Raw genomic sequence first — 20,793 nt, forward strand, 5'->3', positions numbered from 1 at the left:
TTTTTTTCTATTTTCCAAACAGTTCTTACATAAACTCAGTGCTGCCGTACTGACAGCGAATCTGAGGCTTCTTCATAATTTGAATTTGACAGATTTTTGCTTGATCATTAACTTCAAGCAAAGTCAATGATCAAGCAAAAAGTAAAGCTGCTTGAATAATCTTGCTAACACGAATCGCGATGCAGCATCAGGGGACTGTAATTTACTGAATCAGCTTCAAAGACATCTTTTACAACCAACATTTTGTCCTGTCATACCAGAGAAAACATGACAATCCAATCCAAATCCATCTGGCTTCACTGTAACTCCACATTTTATCCCCTGGTCACGTGTGAGCCCCCTACAATGGCCCCCGGAGGAATCCATCCCTTAGTTTAGAAACCACTGACTTAGATGATGAATTTTCTTTTATGTCAAAAAACTCAAGAAAACAATTTCTGTTTTTCCCAAAACCTTAAAGAACGTGTCATTACAAAAATCCCTCAGGTCCTGGAAGTGAAGCTGCAAGATTCCTCATGTGTTCCAGGTTTCCCATGACTCCAGGCCTTTGGGTAAGAAGCAGAATCACACAGTAAAATTTGTAAAAATAGCCAACTTTATATTCTCAGAGTACTAAGACAGCTTTACAAATAGGATGATATGCACGCATCCTTCCTTCTCATCCAAACGCTGAGCGGTCCAACTGAAGCTCCGCTTCACTCAGGGAGCCAGAGAAAAAGAAAAAACACTAAATACACACACAAACCAAAACAAGACAACAAAGGAAGCAAGGAAGTACACATCTACCCCTTGAGCATCACATTCATCCTGCACTGTGCACATGGCACTTTTGAAACCAGAGCAATCTGTCAACTAACCACTGCAAGTGTTTCAACATTATATATTACATATTAACAAGTAGAAGGTGAAGGGGCGAGGGGGGCGGGGGGGATGTGGGGGGTGAGGGGGGGTGAAGAGAGATTAAAAATAACCTTTAATTCTTTCAACTTCATGCAGGTGTAAAAGAACCATATGGCCAAACATAAAGCTTTAATTAGCAAAGAATTAACAAAAGATGGCATGTTACACAAAAAATATCTGAATATAAAATAAGATTGTAGGAAAAAAAAGGAACTTGCGTCAGGGTGGAGTTTCTCATTTACATATAGACATTGATTTGGTCGACGTACAACCGAGTGCTGGGGTCCTTTCTCTGGCCCCTCATTCTTCTTTTCAAACACATTTGAAAAGAAAAAAAAATTCCTCAGCAGGAAGCCTTCTTGCTCTCTCTTGACCTTTCCCCCTTCAGATTTGTTCTGTACATGCTGGTCACTGCTGCTGCTGCTTCAGTCACACATCTCCTCCGGCAGCTCGTGGGGGTTGAGGATGCCGGGCACTGACATCTGGAGCTTGTGTTTCTCCTCCTGGGCTTGGCGCAGAGCCGCCTCCCTCTCCTCCAGGAACAAATCCGTCGTGTCCTCACCGGCAAACTCCTGCAGGACCACACAAGCAGAGGCTCAGCAGGGCTCACACCAGGCTTCAGGCTTTACTTTTCCCACAGACGGAGACCTGCACTGCTCAAACTTTCCAAAAGTCTCTGCACTCGAAAGTTAAAATAATCTGATGCAGGTTTTAGCTTTCAAGAGACTGAGATTAGTCTGAGTTATGAAATTAAATAAATATAACCAAAGAGTTTAGATGGGATGAGTCAGCATTGTCTGATGTTTTTATATTTGCTTCTTACTATCACCTCCCCTTCAACATGTCTAATTACAGTCCCTGCTCATTGAGCGTCACACCCAGGTGTGCTCTCTACAAGCTTGTTAAACCTGGGTCTCATATTAAATCTGCTGGTAGAAAACAGCACCCATCCATTCCCTCTCCCACTTCTCCTCTTTAAGATCCTGCGTTTGTTGTGGTGTTGTTTTTCTGTCCCAGTCTGAAACCAGACTGGGACAGATGTTAGTGTTCTTCCTGGTTACTCTGGACACTCACCTTGATCTGCACCAGGAAGTCTCTCAGGTGCTCCTTGAAGGCGGGGATGTCCTGATTCAGGCTGAACAGACCTGTTACAAACACCTTCACCTGCGCACTGAGGACAGGACATTCAATTAGCAGCAAGTCTGTGAAAGCACAACAGAACAAAGGTGGACAAAACAACAGCAAGCCCTGTAACAGCCCTGCAGCTGATGTGACCTCTAACGTACTTTTTTCACCTCCACCTGTTGTTTCTGCATCACAGCATTTTCCATTTTCAGTGGAATCTTTGGATAAAGTCTGAGGATTTCAGCCGGTTTGGTTCTAGATAATCTGAACCAGTGAGGAGACTGAACCTTTTCACAACTATTTTTAAAAGCACAGACCCAAAATGTACAAGTGTCACATTAACAGGCGTAATTTATTTCACTGAACAAAACCTCCCTCCCTCTCCCTCAGGCCTTATTTTATAAATAAATTAAAACACACTAAGTAAGCTAATTCTCTGGAAACTGAAAAGGGAACCCAGAGTTCATAAGTCCCGACTTGCTTCTGGATTTTAGGATCTCCAACACTCAGGATGTGTCTGTGAACGCAGCTGCAGCCTTCATTCAGCATGAGTGCATTCTGGTCCATAGAAGCTGCTGTTTCTCTGTTGGATATATCTGTGTTATTTCATTTTTTTCCTTTAATCCCTGTGTGTTTATGTAAAACCTCTTCCACAAAGAGGCACTGAATACCTGGAAACATTAACCAAACACACACAGCTCATGTAATCCCACTGCGGTTCACCTGCCAGGCTAAAGCCTACTTACTCCTGCAGGTGGGGGAAAGCCGTCTTCAGCAGGTTGGCGATGTACTCTTGGACGTGCGCCTGGTTGTTGGCGGGACTGGCTGCGCTCAGGGCCACGCTAACCTTCCCCTCCTCCACCAGGTTGAACATGTAGGCCAAGATGGTGGCGTGCATGGTCAGGCCTGCAGACAGGGATGAGAGAGAAGAGAAGGCTCGTCAGTTTCCAAGTCATTCGTGTGTGGGCATAAAACTCTGGTGATTTATAATAGTTTTGGGAAATCAGAAATGATACTAATATATGTTTATGTGTCTGTACCTGCAGTGTGAGAGGTATCAGTGACCACAGAGAAGATGTGCTGCAGGACGTCACAGAAGTACGTCTGGTAGAAGCTCTGTGCTGCTGCTTCCTCTGCCGACACGTTCTGCAGGAGTGTGTACAGAATCTGTAGACCTGCAGGACACCAGGAGACCAGGAGACCAGGACACAGTCTTTAGACAGCGGACACTTGAAATATGACCCATGATATGAGTAAACTGAAACTAGTTTTTGGTTTATTTTTTGCTTATGAAAAATCTGAAGAGTGGAACAGCTCTGCTGGCTGAGCATACAAAAACGTTCAGTGTACCGAATTTCCTGACGACTTCGGGTTCTGTAAATTTACATTAAGTGTATCTGACAGGGTGACCTGATGCCAGTACAGACCTGTGTCGGCCACATTCCTCATCGTGTGCTTGAAGGCCCAGATGATGGAGTCTAGGATCAGTTTGAACTGGGCCGGAGCGATGGACAGGAAGGCCGGGAAGCACTGGGAGGTGGCGGCTTGGAGGAGGTAGAAGAAATGGGTTCTGTGTTCTGGGAATTCTTCAAAGTCCTGACGGCAAAGAGGGAAACCAGCAACGTGTCACAGCGTTTAACTTTGTGACGGTAATTCTACCTGGTAACAGATGATTCAACCGCTCAAACTAACCTTGTTGATCATGTTCAAAGTGCACTCGAAGACAGCGTCAAAGATCTTCGGAATCTCTCCAGTGATGTGGGCTCCCAGCTTGTTGACAATGGTTGCCATAGTGCTGAGGACCTCAGGTTCCCGGGCAGCTGGGACATTCCTCTGGTAGTCGATGAGCACAGCCTCCAGCAGGGGGGGCACAAAGTTCTCTGCCACCTGGGCCATAAAACACCACATCAACCGGCCGTCAGGGTTAAACCAGCCTGATTTCCACAGCTGAGAAAACCCTCGTTAGACGGTGCGTTAAAAGCACCTGGACTGTTTGCTACATTCAATTATACACAGTAAAACATGGTTTGGAAGTGTGTGTGTGTGTGTGTGTGTGTGTGGAGTCCGTATTTTTTCTAAATTCGACTGACAGTACTTTTGTTTGGAGCGACATTTGTTGTTTGTATGTTTTGGATTCCTGTGCAGATCACAGCCCTGAAAACATTATTCCAATTATAGCCTTTTAAGAACAAACATCAGGGCTGTTGTTTTCCAGACCGAGTCCAACATAAATCCAAAACTGTTATTACAGCTGACTGTTTGCCGTAGCAGCATTGGTCGTGTCTTCGCTGTGTTGTTGCAGCAATGTTATTATTACAAACGCACATTCAAAAACCATTTTCTGTTACAAACTCGACAGTAACGGAAAATAAAGCCAGGCTCACCATCTGAGGGTCGTTGGAGCGACTGACCCAGCCGGAGATCAGCTTCAGCGTCTCTCTCTTTACCGTCCTCATGCTCCTGATCAGAGGCTGTTTGGTCACCATCTCACCTGAGCAAACGACCAAAAGCAACAAGTCTCAGCTGCTGAAGTTGACCAATCAACAAACAAACACCCACAAGCCTCTTAAAGTCAAACTTTTAACTTTGTGAACTATTGGCAGAAATATCAGAAACAGCCACCGACCCACACACACACACACACACACACACACACACACACACACACACACACACACACACACACAGACACAGACACAGAGGGAGCAGGCAGGGGCTAACCATTAGTCTGGACAGCTGAGGAGATGTTTTCACTCAAACACTTGTAAACGTTGAGCATGTCTAAGTAGATTCGTCCCAGCTGGACAACGAAAGGATGTCCAACAGCTTTACAGGCTCTGACATTTGTCTTCAGGATGCTGCCCAGCTGACGCACCGTCTCAGCGTCCTTCAGGATGTCCACATTCTGCAACAGAGAGCCCACACTTCAGCAAAAGCGGCAAACAGATTCTAAACTCTCCAGTCGTCCAGCTGTCCTGCTGTCCTCACCTTGGTGGCCTGCTGGATGATGCTGTCCCACACCTGGTTTGGCAGAAGCATGTACTTCTCTATTAGAAGCTCCTGAACTGCCTGGTCTGTCTGAGCCCCAATCATGTAGCCCACCGCCTCATAAAACGTATGGACCTGCAGGGACGAGGGACAGGGAGTTAGATCTGTCTCACACCATCGCCAACAACGTACGTTTGCTGTTCACATGAAGGCTGCATGTAAATGTCCAGAGACAGAACGGACCTGCTGTGGCTGTAGGTCACAGATGATGGTGTTGATGTTGTTGAGGATCTCGTCGATGAAGGGCATCACCTCTCCCACCTGGACCTGGACAAAATGACGCCGGCACTTCTGAGCAATCTTGATGAAGGTGTCACACGCCATGTCCTGAACGCCATCGTGGGTCTCTGAGCGAGGAAGAGGAGAAAAGTCTGATTCAGTGACAGATTTCAGATTTCAACTTCTCGGTCTGCTGCGTGTGGAGCACTGGAGTTTCTCACCGTGCATGAACTCAAACAGCTTGTTGACGACGGTCTTGAGGAACTTCCAGTGAGCTCGCAGGAAGCGAGGATACTGGCCCACGATGTACATGATGTTGGATGCTATGATGGCCTTATTGTCTTTGCCTCTCTTCTGTTCACACAGGCCGAGCAGGTCCTGAGTACATAACACACACACACACACACACACACACAAACACAAACCCGTTTCGTTAAGGATTACAGAGAAATTACTCAGGACTAACTGAACTGGACTACACGTGTCTGTCAGACACCAGCGAGTCGCCTGAATGCAGATATACTGTAAAACTGTCTTTGTGTCCCACCTTGATGACGGTGACCAGGAACCTCTTCTCGTCCTCCTCGTGCATCGCCCCGCTGATGGAGCCGATGGCCCAGCAGAGCATGTTCAGGTTCCTCCATGACCACTCGGTGCCGTTAACCTGATTGTGGAGCTTCTCCGTCATGATTCGCTCGGTATCGGCGTAATCCAGATGAGTCAGGTACACTGCACGGCGGGATGGGAGGAGGACGGGGGGGATTCATCAATACACAGTGGCCATATAAGCAGCAACCTGGCTACTGACCACAGTCAGGTTTTTTTTACTGTTATGCTGACGCAAATCAGCGTGACTAAACAATGATCCAGCAGCAGGTGTTAGTGAAAATAAAACTGAAAGGTGTGAGACATTCAGCAGCCTGATAAACACACAACAGTCCAAAAGTAAATGAACACTAAATTAAAAACTAAAAAGGAAAAACTAAACCGACCGAGAGTCTCCCTCATGTTCTTGTAGAGGTTAATGGCGTCTGTGTCCTTCATGAACTCCCTCACCACCTCGCCCTGATCGTTCTCCACCACCAGCACCTCCTCTGGTTTGGCCATGCGGCTCACCATCAGCAAACGTACCTACGAGAACAGGAGGAAGACGAGGAGGAAGAGGACGGACGTGAGAGTCTGCTGACTGAGCCAACTATCCAAAAAATACAGCGTTAATGTGGAGAACCTCTCTGTGACTGAACACGTTAGTGTGTGTTTGCTGACAGTCCTACCTGGGACAGTACAGGCAGGTAGAGGTGTCTGCGTGGTGGGACATCAGACAGGAGCGGGGTGCTGGAGGTGGAGAAGGGGCTCTCCCTGTAGAGCTCTGCCGCCAGGTGGTTCCAGTACTCCAGACAGATCTTAAAGATCTCTGTCTCCTCCACCTCCGACACCAGCAACATGTAGTGCAGCGCCTGGAGACGAGCCAGAGTGTGGTGAGTAATCTACAGCAGCTGCTCGGCAGGTCGGTGCGGTCACCGAGACACGACGAGACACTTCCCTCTGTCTACTCTGTCACACTGAATGGTGCTGTAGCTAACACAACACCAGCCTCGGTGCTGTTCATATTAATTATTGGGCCAAAGAGGGAATAAGCTATAATCAGTAATGTTAACAGTCCATCCCGGGGACTGAAGCCTAAATTTTACTTTGTGGATCAACGTAAAATTTACCACCAAATATATAATAATATGGACAGAGACACACGCATGTCTGTGTCCATTTAGGACTAAATTCGTAAAGAAAAGGACGTCTCAGTTTCTTAATCATCTGTCTTTCACAAGTGCCCAGACTCTAAATGCTGGAGTGCCCTTCATTTGATTGATTACCATCGATACACAGTTTAAATTTTGAGTACAGTCCCTTTTTTTGTTTTTAGTATTTTCGTTGTATTGTATTTGTTGCCTACTCGTCCACAGGGTCCTCAAATGTCCCCCTGGGATAATTATCTCTGTGAATGTATGGGTGAATGAATGGACAGGTTGATGATTCTGCTGCAGTCTTCCTCTCAGGCTCCTCCTCAAACAATTATCTGTCTGTACTTCTGCAAGTGGACGCACATCCACAGTAGAGGTGGCCCTTCCCACAGTAATCAGCCTGTATGTTATTGCAAAGGTGTAATCAGGAAAAACAGCAGAAAGAAAAGAAGTCACAGCATCTGGAGGGGAATTTTCTTTCCATCAACACTGAAGCAGAGAAGGAAATGATTAAAAGCCACGAGCTGAGAGCTGTGGGTTTATTTACTCAACCAGATACCAACAACCATTTAAGTCTACCTTTCCACACGATAAACAAAACTCAGTTTGAACAGTGAAAATGTCAGGTTAGTCCTGTAATGATTGCTTTTCTGTTCCAACAGGAAGGGCTCCGTCCTGTCCTCTTACCTCCATCAGTGTCTCTCGCAGGTTTGGTCTCTTCTCGATGAGCTGGCCATGTTCTTTGAGGAAGGTGCAGAGGAACAGACTGAGGTTCTGGATGAAGTTCTGCTCGTCGTCCTTCCCATTGGAGTAGGCCACTCTGATGTTAGTGTTCAAAGGCAGCATCTGACCAAATGACAAAACAGCTCAACTTTATTTATACTCTGACTTTATATTCCTATAATTATGTTGTGTACTTTGAGGATATTGTATTTGCTGTAAGTAGGTTTAGCTGATCCATGAGACCACCCAATACCATCCAAAACTGGATCTACAATTTTTGGCAAAATACTGCTTTTACAGGTGTGTACAGAGGTACATTTATTAACAGTCCTCGGGGTCTGTTGTCCAACCAGGTAGTTGGGATGGAACCAGTGGGTCACGTGATCATTCTGAGAACTGAGGAAAAATTATTCTACTACCAGAAAATAGGATTTTTTCTCTTTTTGTGAGGAGAAGCTGCAAGTTGAGAATTTCAGGCATCACAAATAAAGAAGCAGCACTAGATATTATAAACTACAGATAAACTTCAGCCTCTGACTTTGCTGATTTATTCTTTCTATCAGGGAAGGTGTCTTTTTAGGCCTGATAACTCACACGGCTGTTTAGTCATTCACATTTGGAGTGAATGACGATTATGGTCTGATTCAGGTCATCTGTTATTAAACTGTTATTCAGGAAAGTACAAATATTAAAATGTGTGTATTGCTATAACATGATTTATTAAAGTTACACGATGTTCTGGTGGTTTGGAAGCGGGTTTGTAGAAACTATTAGTTACAGCCTCCCAGATAGTCGTCTCTCTCGCCTTTAGCCTCTCTATAGGCGTGTCACGATCATTGCATCTAACCAGAAACTACACCTGTGTCAGCTGACTCAGTATATACAGTAATGTGAAGTGTGCCAGTCTCCCTCTGTGTTGCCTGAGGAAGGTCAATGGAGCCAAAACTGTCTGTGAATGTAAGATTTTCTAAACAAACAATAGCAACAAAGACAAACACACGCAATTCAAAAACAGAATACTACCAAGTGTTCCACTTATTTTCAACAACAGCTGGGTGTTTGGAATTTCCCCTGTGGCTTCCAACTGTGCTGCTCTATCAGAACCTCAAGCTCCCTCTGCCCACAGACCAGTTATTCATGTGTAGTTGTAATAACAGTAAACAAACAGAAAACTGCATCTGACAGTGTAATGTCTTTGTGTGTGTACGCAACAACAGGCCGAGAGCAAGAACTAGTTTGTGCTGCCTGCAGACATGAAGCATGTGTGAGTCTGTGTGGGGTAGGAAACTGTGTGGCAGGAAGAGGTTTGCACAAAGTGTGTGTCTGTGTGTAATAACAGAGTGGGCACCAATAAGTGTGATTGTGTACAATCATACAATTAACATAAGCAGCACTCAAAATGATTGTGTGTGTGTGTGTGTGTGTGTACCTGTTTAAGCTGGCACATGGTGAGAGTAAACAGGTTGACAAACTGCTCCTCGTACTGGTTGACGCTCACTCCAGCGATCTCCGTCAAGCATTTCAGTGTCACGTTGCGAAACATCGGCACGTTCAAGAACTGAAGCACATAAACAAAAGAATTAGGTCAGTGATAAACCACCAGTTTAACTGTCCCGTCTGTTTTACACGTCAGCGCATCGACTCGTTTTTCTGTGATTTACATCCCTGATCACAGATCCCTCATCACAGACCCAGGTTAAGTCGCTCCCGGGCAGATGTGGGAGAAAATTCAAACTAAGTTTGAGTGTGTGGCTGTCACATTTGTTAGAGGACACTGAACAATATAACTTATCATATTTGACATTTCTGTAGTCTCTGTGTGTTTTCACTTACGATTGAGTCACTTAAAAGACATCATTTCCAAGATTTTGTGACAGAGATTAAAGCTGATCGTTTAATGTTTCGATGTGCTGAACATGAGCTGGTTTACCTTGTAGACCAGGGTGCTGATGAGTTTGGTCTCGAAGATGTAACCTAAAGGAATCCAATTCAGGAAGCGGAGGAGAGTTTCCAGTGTGGCATGGACCAGTGGGGCATTCTGGGAGTTTTCCTGTTCAGAGTGAGAACAGACCGTGGTATTTATCAAACATCAGACGCAGACGCTGAGAACGGTTTGGTGTCAACTTTGTCTTACCATCACAAACTGGCACAGCTGGAATATTTGGGAGAACTCGTTGCACATGCTGAAACACAGAGATATATTCAATATTAATGACGACAACATGAATAGCTTCACTTACTCCACAGGTAAAGCAGAAAATTCTTTAATTCTCTTTATTCTTATAAGCCCACACACACACACACACACACACACACACACACACACACACACACACACACACAGAGGACTCTCCTTACTTCATTAGGGGATGAAACTAGGATCTATGTGATCTAGATAAAATATAAAAAGAAAAACCTACAACAGGAACCATCATCACTCTAGAATTAAATTTAGCCACGATTTCACAAACTTACATCTCTGCATAATCAGCAGACAGAGTCTGAACAGCTGCGAAACTCTCCACCCTCCTCCGTCAGCACACGTCAGATTTCTTTAGTTACCTGTCTTTGAGGTGCTTGGCCTTCACCTGGGTCATCTGGCCACTGGAGAAGTCAAAGACCTCCTCACTGAGCAGTTTGAGGATGATCATGTTGTTCTGACAGAGGCTCTCGCTGGTCCGACTCGCACCCACAATATCACTGATGAATGTGGGCCAGTGTTTGGGCCATTCCTGCTTCAGGATCTAAACCAGGCCAGAGAGGAAGAGCTCTGTGTAATTAGCCTGAATGCTTTATTTCAGCCGCTGTTCTCGTACCAAATGTATAGCAGCTCTGTTTAATAATTTACCTGTACAAGTATCATGTTGAGTTTTGAAATGTACACTCCCTCTTTCTGCAAATAAATATAAAAACAGCAACATCAGTCTCAAACAGCACAAAGATGTTTCACATCACAGCAGAAAGAGCAGCACCTCACATCGATAGAACCTCACCTCCAAGTTGCCGGGATCAGAAGAAGTCTTGATAATCAAACCGACAACATACTTCTTGATTCCTGAAAACACATCCATGTGGTTTTAGTGGACAATGCAAACAGTATTTCGCCCTCAGGCAGAGGACGTCTTTACAACAAGTCTATAAACTTGTTTTATGTCATTAGACTGATTTTTACCTTCACACTGATTTCGAGGGAGAATCTTCCAGCGTGTTTTGATGACTGCCTCTAGAATCTGCAGTGCATAATACTGAGAGAAAAACAGAAACATGTGAGAGCCACTTCAGTATTTTCACTGTCATGTCTTCCTGGTGATGCCACACATGTATAATCACATGCTAACCCTACAAAAATGAACGGACATGTCAGAGCGGCGCTGAAATCACGTGTGTACAGCTGAACACGACATTAACCCCAACACTTAGACTCTGACAACACGTTTCTCCCAAACATTATCTGGCACATATAAAGTTCAGTATTTAACACTACTGGCAGCAGCAACTTTGTCCCGTGCTAAGTGAGAAAAACAGTGCAGGGTTAGGATGAGCGGTAAAAGCATCATAACTGAACAAATAAACAGAACAGTGGCAGCAAGAGAAACTTAAAATCATCAAAAGATCATCAGAACAAAAGCTTTGCATCAAAGATGCAGCGATAATGGAATAATAAGTGATAACTTTGCAGATGGCCACTGATTCATACACTCAGAGTTTCCAGTGGTGCAGAAGCAGAGACACAACATTACATTAGCTCTGAGAGACTGTAGCTGTGTGCATGTGCATTCTTAGCTTTCCTCTGTTATGACGGCAGGATGATGTGAGGCGGGTTCATACTTTAGTTTTCATGTTCTGGGAGAACTCCAGGATCGTGTCGACCCTCGTCCAGGCATCTGGATGGTCCTTCAGGTTGGTCAACACCTCCTGGGCAACCCGTTGCTACAAGAAACACAGCAAATCTGACCCTTAATCTTTAGGCTTTTACACATCATTTTTGACCTGAATTCACCTAATAGCTGCATGGTTATGCTGAGCAACACATTTCTATCACAGTAAAAATATACATTTAATCCAGGAGGGAGTTGTTTATAAGTTGTTTTATCCACAGTTTTGCACTGACGACATGTGAATCCTATCCAGACACTCGAAGTGGAAGCCCACAGTGGAAAGGAGCAGTCTCACCTGGGAACCAATGTCGTGGTACATCGAGTTCACAACATTGTCCAACAGGTTGATGTCCAGTTTCTGACTGAAGTCCAGCAGCTGTCTGGCTGGGTGATCCGCCAACATCGTCATTTCTGCTGGCATAGAGCTTCTGGGGAGAGGGGAGGGGAAATTATTTAAGCGTCAGCTGGTAACAGTAACAAATGAGACAGAATAAATGCACCGGAGTGTTAAAAACTACAACTTGGATTACTAGTATGACTTACATGCTTTATTAACATGACATATTACCACATTATAAACATTACAACGTGCAATGAATGCAAATGTTGGAAAGGCAAAACAGATGACTGAACTACAGGCAGGGTTAGTTTTCCTTCCATGTTCTACAGCCGTAAGTCAAGTTACTCTAGGCAAAATGTGTAAAATCCGCCTGTCTGAGGCCGCAGTCGGCCCTCGTGTCCCAATTATGACACCCATTGAAACAAATCATGAACCGGTAAAACACGAAACGACGCCCCCACCTGGCTAACTAGGTGCGTAGAGCTGCGTTCACCGCAACCCGACTGATAGACCTGTTTAGCGACTATTGAGAACAATTATAACACGTTAACAATAATGGAAAGCAGGTCGCGGAGATGCCAGTCCCCCTGCCTACAATGCGTTATGCAATGTTTGGTTTGTCAAAGCGCCGGTTAAGCCCCAGACAAAAACACCACACTACTTTTGAAACTGACGGATGCTAACGTTAGCCCACGCTGGGTAAGTTAGCTAGGTTAATGTTGATCGGGCTTAACTTACCTGGTGTGTCCTGTCCGCTCGTCGAAAGCGAGTATTGGTTGACTGGTGTAATTTGTAGTAGAAGATCGAAATATTAACCCTCCCTAATGCGCAGCGAACTGAGCAACTTTATCTCATGGCACACGTTTACACTGCTCCTAACCTTTGCTAGCCGAAAGCTAATGTTAGCTTTCCTGGATGACACCAGCAGTTAACGTTAGCTCAAATATAAAAATGTAGTTACGTTGTATACTTATCGATTCTTGACGTTGTATTAAAATCTTTCCGCAGTTTACCACAGCATATTGTTTCTTGTCTTCAGCCACTCTGAAAATATGTTTCCTTAGCTATCAGTGACTACAGGCGACTCCCACCAGGCTAACAGCAGCCTAGCGTGCTAATGGAAAAGTCAATGATGATTCAGGTCTGCCGGCTAATGTAACGTTAAGCTAAGCTAACAACACAGATTCACGGAGTCACACGTAGAGCGGTATTCCCGGTCATAATCACGAAGTGAAAGAGTCTCGTTTTTATTTCTGGTTCTATTCGCACACAGTGTTGGAGAGCAGAGATGTTTTAATGCGTGCAAGTATGCTCTTCCTCTAAGCTCATGCTTCCAACCACGGACCGGTTGAAACCGGTTGAGACCGGGATATTCATTCTCGGTGTTTCGGCCCGTAGCGCGCCGCGTAAAATTTGGACTATCCGCCCGCCCATTCCGCATCTGATTGGTTTTGCCAGTGCTGTCGTCACGCCTTGTCAAAGGCTGGGTGGAGCTGTCAATCCGGCTTAAGCTCCCGCCCCCTGTTTTGGCTCCAGTTTGACGTCTGATAACACCAACACACTGGCCATAAACAATAATAAATAACGTAAATTCTTAACAAAATAAAAGAAGATGTTGTTCTTTGATCAGTGGCTTTATTGTAGATGTGTTAGTGTGACATCAACGAAGCTACAATAACAAAAAAATATATAGTTCTTTTTTGTGAGGTCATATAAAGTACAGTGCACATGTTTAGAGCACTTCAGATGTTTAGATCCATATTCATCACGCCATACAATCAAGGAGGGGTGTGATGGTCTGAAATTCATTCTGCAGCATGAGAAGGAAGGAGTCCAAACACACAGCCAGAGTCATAAAGAACTATCATCACTGAAAAGAAGAAGGAGTCCTGCAACAGATGGTCAGGCCCCCACAGAGCTCTGATCTCCACTTCATGGAGTCAGTCTGAGATTACACAAAGAGACAGAGGACACTGAGACAGGCTAAATCCACAGAGGAACTGTGTCAAGTTCTCCAAGATGCTCAGAACAACCTACCTGACAAGTGCCTTGAAAAACTGCAGGTGTTCAGAGGAGAACTGGTGCTGTTTTAAAGGCAAAGGGGGGCACAGCATTTTTTTTTTTTTTTATTGCACTTGGTTTGAAGTTCCAGGAGAAATGAAAACCAATATTTTTAAAGTATCCACACTTTACTTTTAGTGCCTAAAACCTTTGCACAGTAATGTATGTCATTTGATGATCATTTACTCAAAGTGCTGTTCAATAATACAAGTGTATTTATAGAAATAAAATCTTAAGGAAAACATTTTACTGCCTGTTTGTAACATCTGTGCTTTTCCTTCCATGACAAGTCAAAATGTCTGCTATGAAAAAGGAATTCAGCTGTGTCCAGACCCTTAGCTGTGAGACTCCCCTCAAAAATGTCCACAATGGAGAGAAAATATTATGCATTTTGCTAAGAAACACTACAACGCTACACCTGACAGTGATGACACAAAATGATGATTCAGAAGTGTCCAAAGTCTCAGTTTACCTGGTCACTGAAGACTAAACTAACAAGTGCTTTTCAAGTATCACTGAACGAGGGAGGGATTTCAGATGCAAAGTCATATTTATGTGCACAATATTTACAGTAAAATATAACATGTTAAATTCCAGGAGTATGGAGCTTCATCCTCAGTGTTCCTTCTCACTTAAAGTGTCCAGTTTTGCTCAGTTTTCTCCTTCAGAGTTTTTGAACGTGGCCACTTACACCAGGATGTTTGCAGACATCATTCTCCTGCCTCCAGCTGTCTAGCGTCAGCATCATGCTCGCTGTCGTCTGAATAATTCTCATGATCGTCTGAGTAGTGGTAACTCTCATCAGAGTGGTGGTGATCGTCACTACGGTCATCCTCGTCTGAGCGGCGACTGCTGGGGTCCTCATCATCGCAGAGGTTTGATGAAGCCTCCTCAATCTCCTCATCCTCTTTCCAATGTTCCCTCTCGTCTGGATCATCCACGTCTTCGTCATCCAGGAAGACCTTTCTGTAGCGAACAGGCTGATACCCCATGTCTAGCTCCTCTTGTTCACTAATAAACAAACGAACACAATCAGCAGAGTACCAGATTCTGATTGCAAGAGTACCTTCACCATTAGGACTAAAATATAAACATACTCTTACTCATAATAATCATACAACATTCTTCTCAAACCTCTTCTCAGCTGCTAATCAGCAAAATCATTAAGATGGGAAAGGCTTTCTGACTCGACATCTATGACTCAAAGTCCCTTCAGCCTGTGTTTTAAAACAGAGACAAGCAGTGCTAATTCGTTGTGCTGAGACAAAGGGACACACACTACCAGCGTATGATGAGCATTAAAACTCCTGCACCCATTGTTTTCTATATAATCTTAAACCATCACATGAGACTTTACCATTCTCCTTTTTCATCAAACTGTTAAAGGCAGCCCTTCTTTGATTATTCATCTGCATCATACTTTGAAGTTTCTTTGCTGCAGAGTGTGACACTGGGTCAGTAAACTGAGTGCAGTGAGTCGTGTGCACAACAGAGACGTCACATGTTTACCCCTGTTTGCTGTCGCTGGACTGGGAGGCGCTGCGTGCGGATCCTGATTTCACTGCCTTGCAGCTGATGAACTCCTCAGTCAGATCATTTCCATGCAGAGCGTCTGTGTAGCGCTTCTCGGCCGCCTGTTTAGCATTCCTCTGTGATAAAGTACGTTCAGAAAGCTGGGGTAAGTCATGGAATCAGTAATCAAAGCTCAAGAAATAGCCCACTCTCAAATACCCTCATCAGTCTGTCATAAATACCAGGAAGTGTTCCTGCTCATTAACTTTCCCTCAGCTTGACTCACTTCTGTCAGTGATTTCTTGTGTTTCCCTGAATTACCAGCACGTCTCATTTGAAACCACCTTACTGCTCCTGGAGGTGCAGAAACTGGTCTCTGAGCCTCTGAGGTTCTGGAGAGAAGTCCTCTCTTCTGAGGGACTGAAACCTAAATCTGACCTTAACTTAACAGCAGCTTTTTTCACCTATGTTACATCATTTAAGGGTCAATTTTTACTTTAACTCATAATTGTATTATACCACAGCAGATGCAGAAACATAATTTCACCTTTAGTTAGATATTACCTGGCCAAGCAATTAATCTGCCTCAGTTTAAATGTTCCACCACATTAAAGCTTGTACACAGAAACTGGTTCAGAAGCTGTTTATAAAGGCACAGAATCTGCTGTAGTTACTGTGTGCTCTCACATCTTGGATGTGAGAGGATGAGTGATAACTCATTGGTCAGCTTAATATTCACCTGTGCCACCTGCTCCAACAGCAGCGGCCTCCCCTTCACTCTCTGCTCCATCTCTTTAATCTCCTGCTGGTATTCTTTCCGGCGCTGGAGGTCTTGTTTCCTGTAGAGATTGAAAAAAGTTGTTGATTGTCTGCAACTGCACACAACACACAACGAGCCACAACTGAAAAACCACATTAACAAATGAAAAAAAAGGATGATACAGAACAGTTTAGGTCATTCATGCTTTAAACATGTTGCTTTGAGAGGACCTGAATTGTTTGAGTTTAGTCTGGTGGGTCTGTGAAAGCGCCAGGTGGGGGTCGTTGGCCTGGGCACGCTTCAGCACCACCCTCTGCAGCTTCTTCTCTCTCTGCTTCTGCTTCTCCCTCCACCGCTCCTCCTCCTCCTCAGCCTTCTTCCTCTGCTCGAGCGCCTTTCTACTCAGGGAGACAATCTGGTCACAGATGGAGGAAGGTTTGGATGGGAGGGGGACTTCAGGAGGGTGGGGGCAGAGAGTGGGTGCAGCGATCTGCTACTGGGTGTTAAAAACTGTTTGGGAGTGGATGAGAGGTTCTAAGCACACTGCCGGGGATTTCAAACACAGAAGTCACTACGTCTAAAGAGGACATTTGAGGTTGTCTCTGTCTCAGCTAAAATTATGGACGCCCCTGGACTCCTAAGATGGTACCTCACAGCCTCGTGGCGCTTTTTGGTAGCATCTGTGAATTTGGCAGGCAGGAGCTCCAGGCTGCCGGAGAGAGACGAGCAGAGGCTGGAGTTTGGCGTCCGAGCCGGCCCGGAGCTGATGTATGGCCAGCGCAGCAACCGAGGGCTGCCCTGCTCCTTCTCGATGTCGGCCAGGATGCGTTCACGGTGCGAGGAGATCTGCGACGTCCTCAGATCGAAGGGTTCGCATGTGGTTGTAGGCTTCACCTCCTTTCGTTTCTCCAGGTGTTTCTGGAAGCGTCGGTGACTGGCGTTGAAGTCAGGAACCTCTTTGTTGATCTGGGGCCTGTGGGTGAAGACGTTATCCCCTCCAGCTGCATTGCTGGCATCTTTGGTCTTTTTGCGTTCGCCGAGTCGTCGTGCAAGCATGCTGGGAGGCACTGAAGAACTCTGGAGCAACTCCTGGGCTCTCATCTGTATCTTGATAGACCGATACAGCTGCTCCTCCTTCATCAGCTCCCCTGATGCTGCTGCATACACTGACTTAGGCACAGGCTTGGCTTTGAAGGGCTTGACTTTCTCCTGGTCGGATGGTTGTGGTTGACGCTGCTGCTTCTGCTCCTTCTTTACTCGCTCCCTCTCCAGGAAGCTGAAAGGTTTCTGGATGGTTTGAAGATGCTGCTCCTCTCGTTCTCGGATGTTTCGCCGCCGCTCCTCTTTCCGCTCCTGCAGTTCTTCATAAAGTGGGAGGTGGACATGTGCAGGTACGGGGCTGGCACGGAACTTCCTCTGGCACTCTGTCAGTTCTTCGAGCTGCCGCCGCAGCTCTGCGTTCTCCAGTTCGATCTCTGAACGCGTCTTTATGCCACGCTTCCGTCTCTCAGCCTCACGCAGGGTCATCCGGAAAGGTTTTGGGATGGTCACTCTGTGCTTCCAGTTCTCCTGCTCCCCGTCTTTAAGCACCTGCCTCTTCCTGCTTTTTCCCTTTCCTGATCTCTTCCGGTCTCCTGGCAGGCTGTGCAGTGAGGAAGACGACACGTGACGGTTGGAAGGGGACAGCTTGAAGTCCCTCCACATGTTCTTAATGTGTTCTTTGGGAGAGAAGAGCAGGCCCTTCTCCACATCGTTACTGGCAGCTTCATCCTCATCTGATGAGTCCGATCGTCCTGAACTCCTCCTGAGTTCAACAGCAGAGTGGGACTTCCTCAAACGGCGTGAAGCTGCTGGGCTGGTGTTTGACCATGGTGGCCTAATCAGAAATATAAATAGATGATATGATAAAACACCTAAGACTCATGCATTTACTCACCATGACTCACCCTCAACATATGACAGTGAAGTAAACAGTTCATTCTGTAAAAATAACAACAAGGTTCTATATTTAATAAGTTCACAGTGGGAGGAATTATCCAGCTAATTTTCATGTACCTCCAGCTAAGTTATTTTCTTTATCAATTAATATGTCGATTATCTTCTTGATTGTTTTGACCACAAAACATCAGAGAATTGTGAAAAATCCAAAAAGATGATGTTTTCTCACAGCACTTCCCAATTATTCTGGATAACTCACAAACATCACGGACAGTTTACACTAAACTATTTTCCACCTCAGAGGCAGTCACTGTGAAAACTACTTTAAGCAGCTCAAACAAAATTCTATTTAGCCTCAGAGGTGGTTATCCCAAAACCAGGGCACACGAATCAGAACCATCGTTTTGTTTTGTGATTTGGGTGAACTGGCCCTTTAGGTTGCTGTGCTATGAAATGTTGATATAGTGCCCCCTTGTGTCCAAAAGGATCAAGGATTCACATTTTCTTTCTTTTTGTTGCCATAAAATCACACAGAGACAATAAACCCAACACTGTTAACTCTGAGGTCCTTATGTAAACTTGTCCACAAGTCCCATACCTGTGTCCTGTCTCCAGCGTTATCATGTCTAAAGGCTCCATGGACTTGAGCTGCAGCTTTCGCCGATACATGCTCTCCAGCTCGGCCATGGTGCGAAGGTGGGCCTTCTTCAGCTCCTCCAGCTTGCTATAGTACTCCTCATTGGAGAAGAAGATGTCACTCAGGTCGAGGCGGTCTCCTGCTGCTCTCCAGTCGTTTATCGCGAGAGGACCACCTTTCCCCAGACAATCCTCATCACAGAAATCAGAGCCCGAGTCCTCATACTCCAGCTGAAAAGGTCAACGGTGGAGTTTTAACAAACATGGCCTCAGGGCCTAAAAACAAACAATAGTATGTGACTGGACTGAATCATACGATTTAAAAACTTCCGACTGATCCATTCGTTTTGAAGTTGCCAGAGAAAAGTATGTTATGCTGACTTCAGGTTGGTGTGTTGAGCCACCAGGCCTCCTGGAGCAGAGCAGCCCTGCTCAGGAGCACTCAGACTCCTCCAGGAATAAGCTTATTATCCTGCTACACCAGCGAGGTGGGCCATATGGTGGAGCACAAAGGGCAGCTTAGCATGACAGACCACAACTAACACACCCTCCATCAGGCGTCTGGCTTCATGGATGCACAAATTATCATGAGGTGTTTGTCAAGAACTACACTAAAATGGGACAACTGCTGCAGGGAAGGACAGCGCGGTTGTTGTCCAAAGGACAATTAAGTGTTTGGGATTATAAAGTGAATGTGACGTCTGATAATCTAGTCAAGACGGAAGTCCAAAAATAGTCAGGCCAACAAATTGCATAGGTCAAATCCCTTCCACCACACAGACTGACCTGAAACTGTCAGCAGCCTGTTAACTGGACAAGATCAGACACACAAAGAAAATTAAACTGGTAAAACTTAAACACAGAAACTCAGTCAGTCAGGACTCTAACATGCAAGGGAGGGAAAACACATTAAACCCAAAAGCAGGATTGTGATTTAGCTAAGTTAGGATGGGCAGTGATGAAGTGAAGGGCAATGTCACATTAAACTCAGCTTTTCCACCATAATAATATACCTGACTGTCAGCAGTGTGTAAGAAAGATTCAGTTAGAGGTAAAACCTGATTTACCCTGAGACTCCAATTCAAATGTGGTGCTGCCTTGTTATCATAACTAAACTGTATAGTACAAGCTACCAGACTTTTTGTTAGCTTTAGCTACAGCTAGTTTGTACCAATAAAAGGAACTACATCTAAAAACTGAGGCTTAAGCAGCCTCACGTTGTGTCACAGCAGATTTAAAACACACTGAAGTGAGTTTTATTGCGTTCACCTCCTTCTCGTAGTCCCGGTTGTCCATGTGACCCGTAGCCGAGTAAGGCAGGACTCGCTCCCTCTCGTATGAAGCTAAAGGCGCTTTGGTGTGCGGGTCTACCGGCGTTTTCAAACACGAAGTGACCAGAACGTTGGTCCGGTGGGCGTTCGCCATGGCTTCGTAGAACTGGTTCCAGTTTATCAGTAAGTTAAAAAGCTGTTGGTAAATCCCGTTAACTCAGCACCGGGCAGCAGCAGCAGCGGGTCGCTGTCCGCGTGCTGAGAACTGTCTGTCGGTAACCAGGCAACAGGTCAGCTCCTTAGCAACGGAGCAGAGCCCGGGCGGGTTTAAGGGTATGGAACAGGAAGTGCGGGTTCTTTACAAATTAAAAGTGTCACAATACGACAAACGAGCTTTGGACATACAGGATATCCACCACGCGACCTCTCTAACACTACATTTTGACCGTAATGTTTTCCTTCAGTAGAAAAGATATTAAACACGCACAGTTTATTTCCTTTATTGTGACTCCCAGCTATATTTGAAGCAGATGGAAGGATGGTTCAACCCTGTCACGTGACTAAAATTAATGGACTAACAATGAAACAGAAACTTGGAAGTGTGACTCTCATAACTGCAAGATACTATTTAAACAATGCAAAA

The 20,793-nt window shown here is 45.1% G+C and overlaps 2 protein-coding genes across 2 annotated transcripts; both read right to left on the bottom strand.

Moving 5' to 3' along the window:
- Positions 1–576: 576 nt before the first annotated feature.
- On the bottom strand, positions 577–13,339 carry xpo1a (exportin 1 (CRM1 homolog, yeast) a). The gene is made up of 25 exons (XM_041036369.1): positions 12,711–13,339; positions 11,928–12,060; positions 11,583–11,684; positions 10,927–10,999; positions 10,748–10,809; positions 10,603–10,647; positions 10,317–10,498; positions 9,889–9,937; positions 9,685–9,804; positions 9,184–9,312; positions 7,719–7,877; positions 6,567–6,749; positions 6,285–6,423; positions 5,840–6,021; positions 5,514–5,670; positions 5,257–5,420; positions 5,014–5,148; positions 4,747–4,930; positions 4,410–4,516; positions 3,718–3,912; positions 3,453–3,621; positions 3,066–3,200; positions 2,772–2,931; positions 1,975–2,071; positions 577–1,472 (listed from the first exon to the last, which is right to left on the bottom strand). Exons 2-25 carry the CDS (start codon positions 12,051–12,053, stop codon positions 1,326–1,328), a joined length of 3,201 nt encoding a protein of 1,066 aa, XP_040892303.1. The 5' UTR covers positions 12,054–12,060; positions 12,711–13,339; the 3' UTR covers positions 577–1,325.
- A 1,165-nt stretch (positions 13,340–14,504) lies between these two features.
- Positions 14,505–20,304, bottom strand: fam161a (FAM161 centrosomal protein A). Its single transcript, XM_041036370.1, has 7 exons — positions 20,149–20,304; positions 18,842–19,110; positions 16,955–18,181; positions 16,536–16,703; positions 16,285–16,384; positions 15,543–15,682; positions 14,505–15,044 (listed from the first exon to the last, which is right to left on the bottom strand). Exons 1-7 carry the CDS (start codon positions 20,302–20,304, stop codon positions 14,744–14,746), a joined length of 2,361 nt encoding a protein of 786 aa, XP_040892304.1. The 3' UTR covers positions 14,505–14,743.
- Positions 20,305–20,793: the final 489 nt, after the last annotated feature.

The sequence above is a fragment of the Toxotes jaculatrix genome, chromosome 4 (assembly GCF_017976425.1).
Source record: "Toxotes jaculatrix isolate fToxJac2 chromosome 4, fToxJac2.pri, whole genome shotgun sequence".
Taxonomy (NCBI): domain Eukaryota; kingdom Metazoa; phylum Chordata; class Actinopteri; family Toxotidae; genus Toxotes; species Toxotes jaculatrix.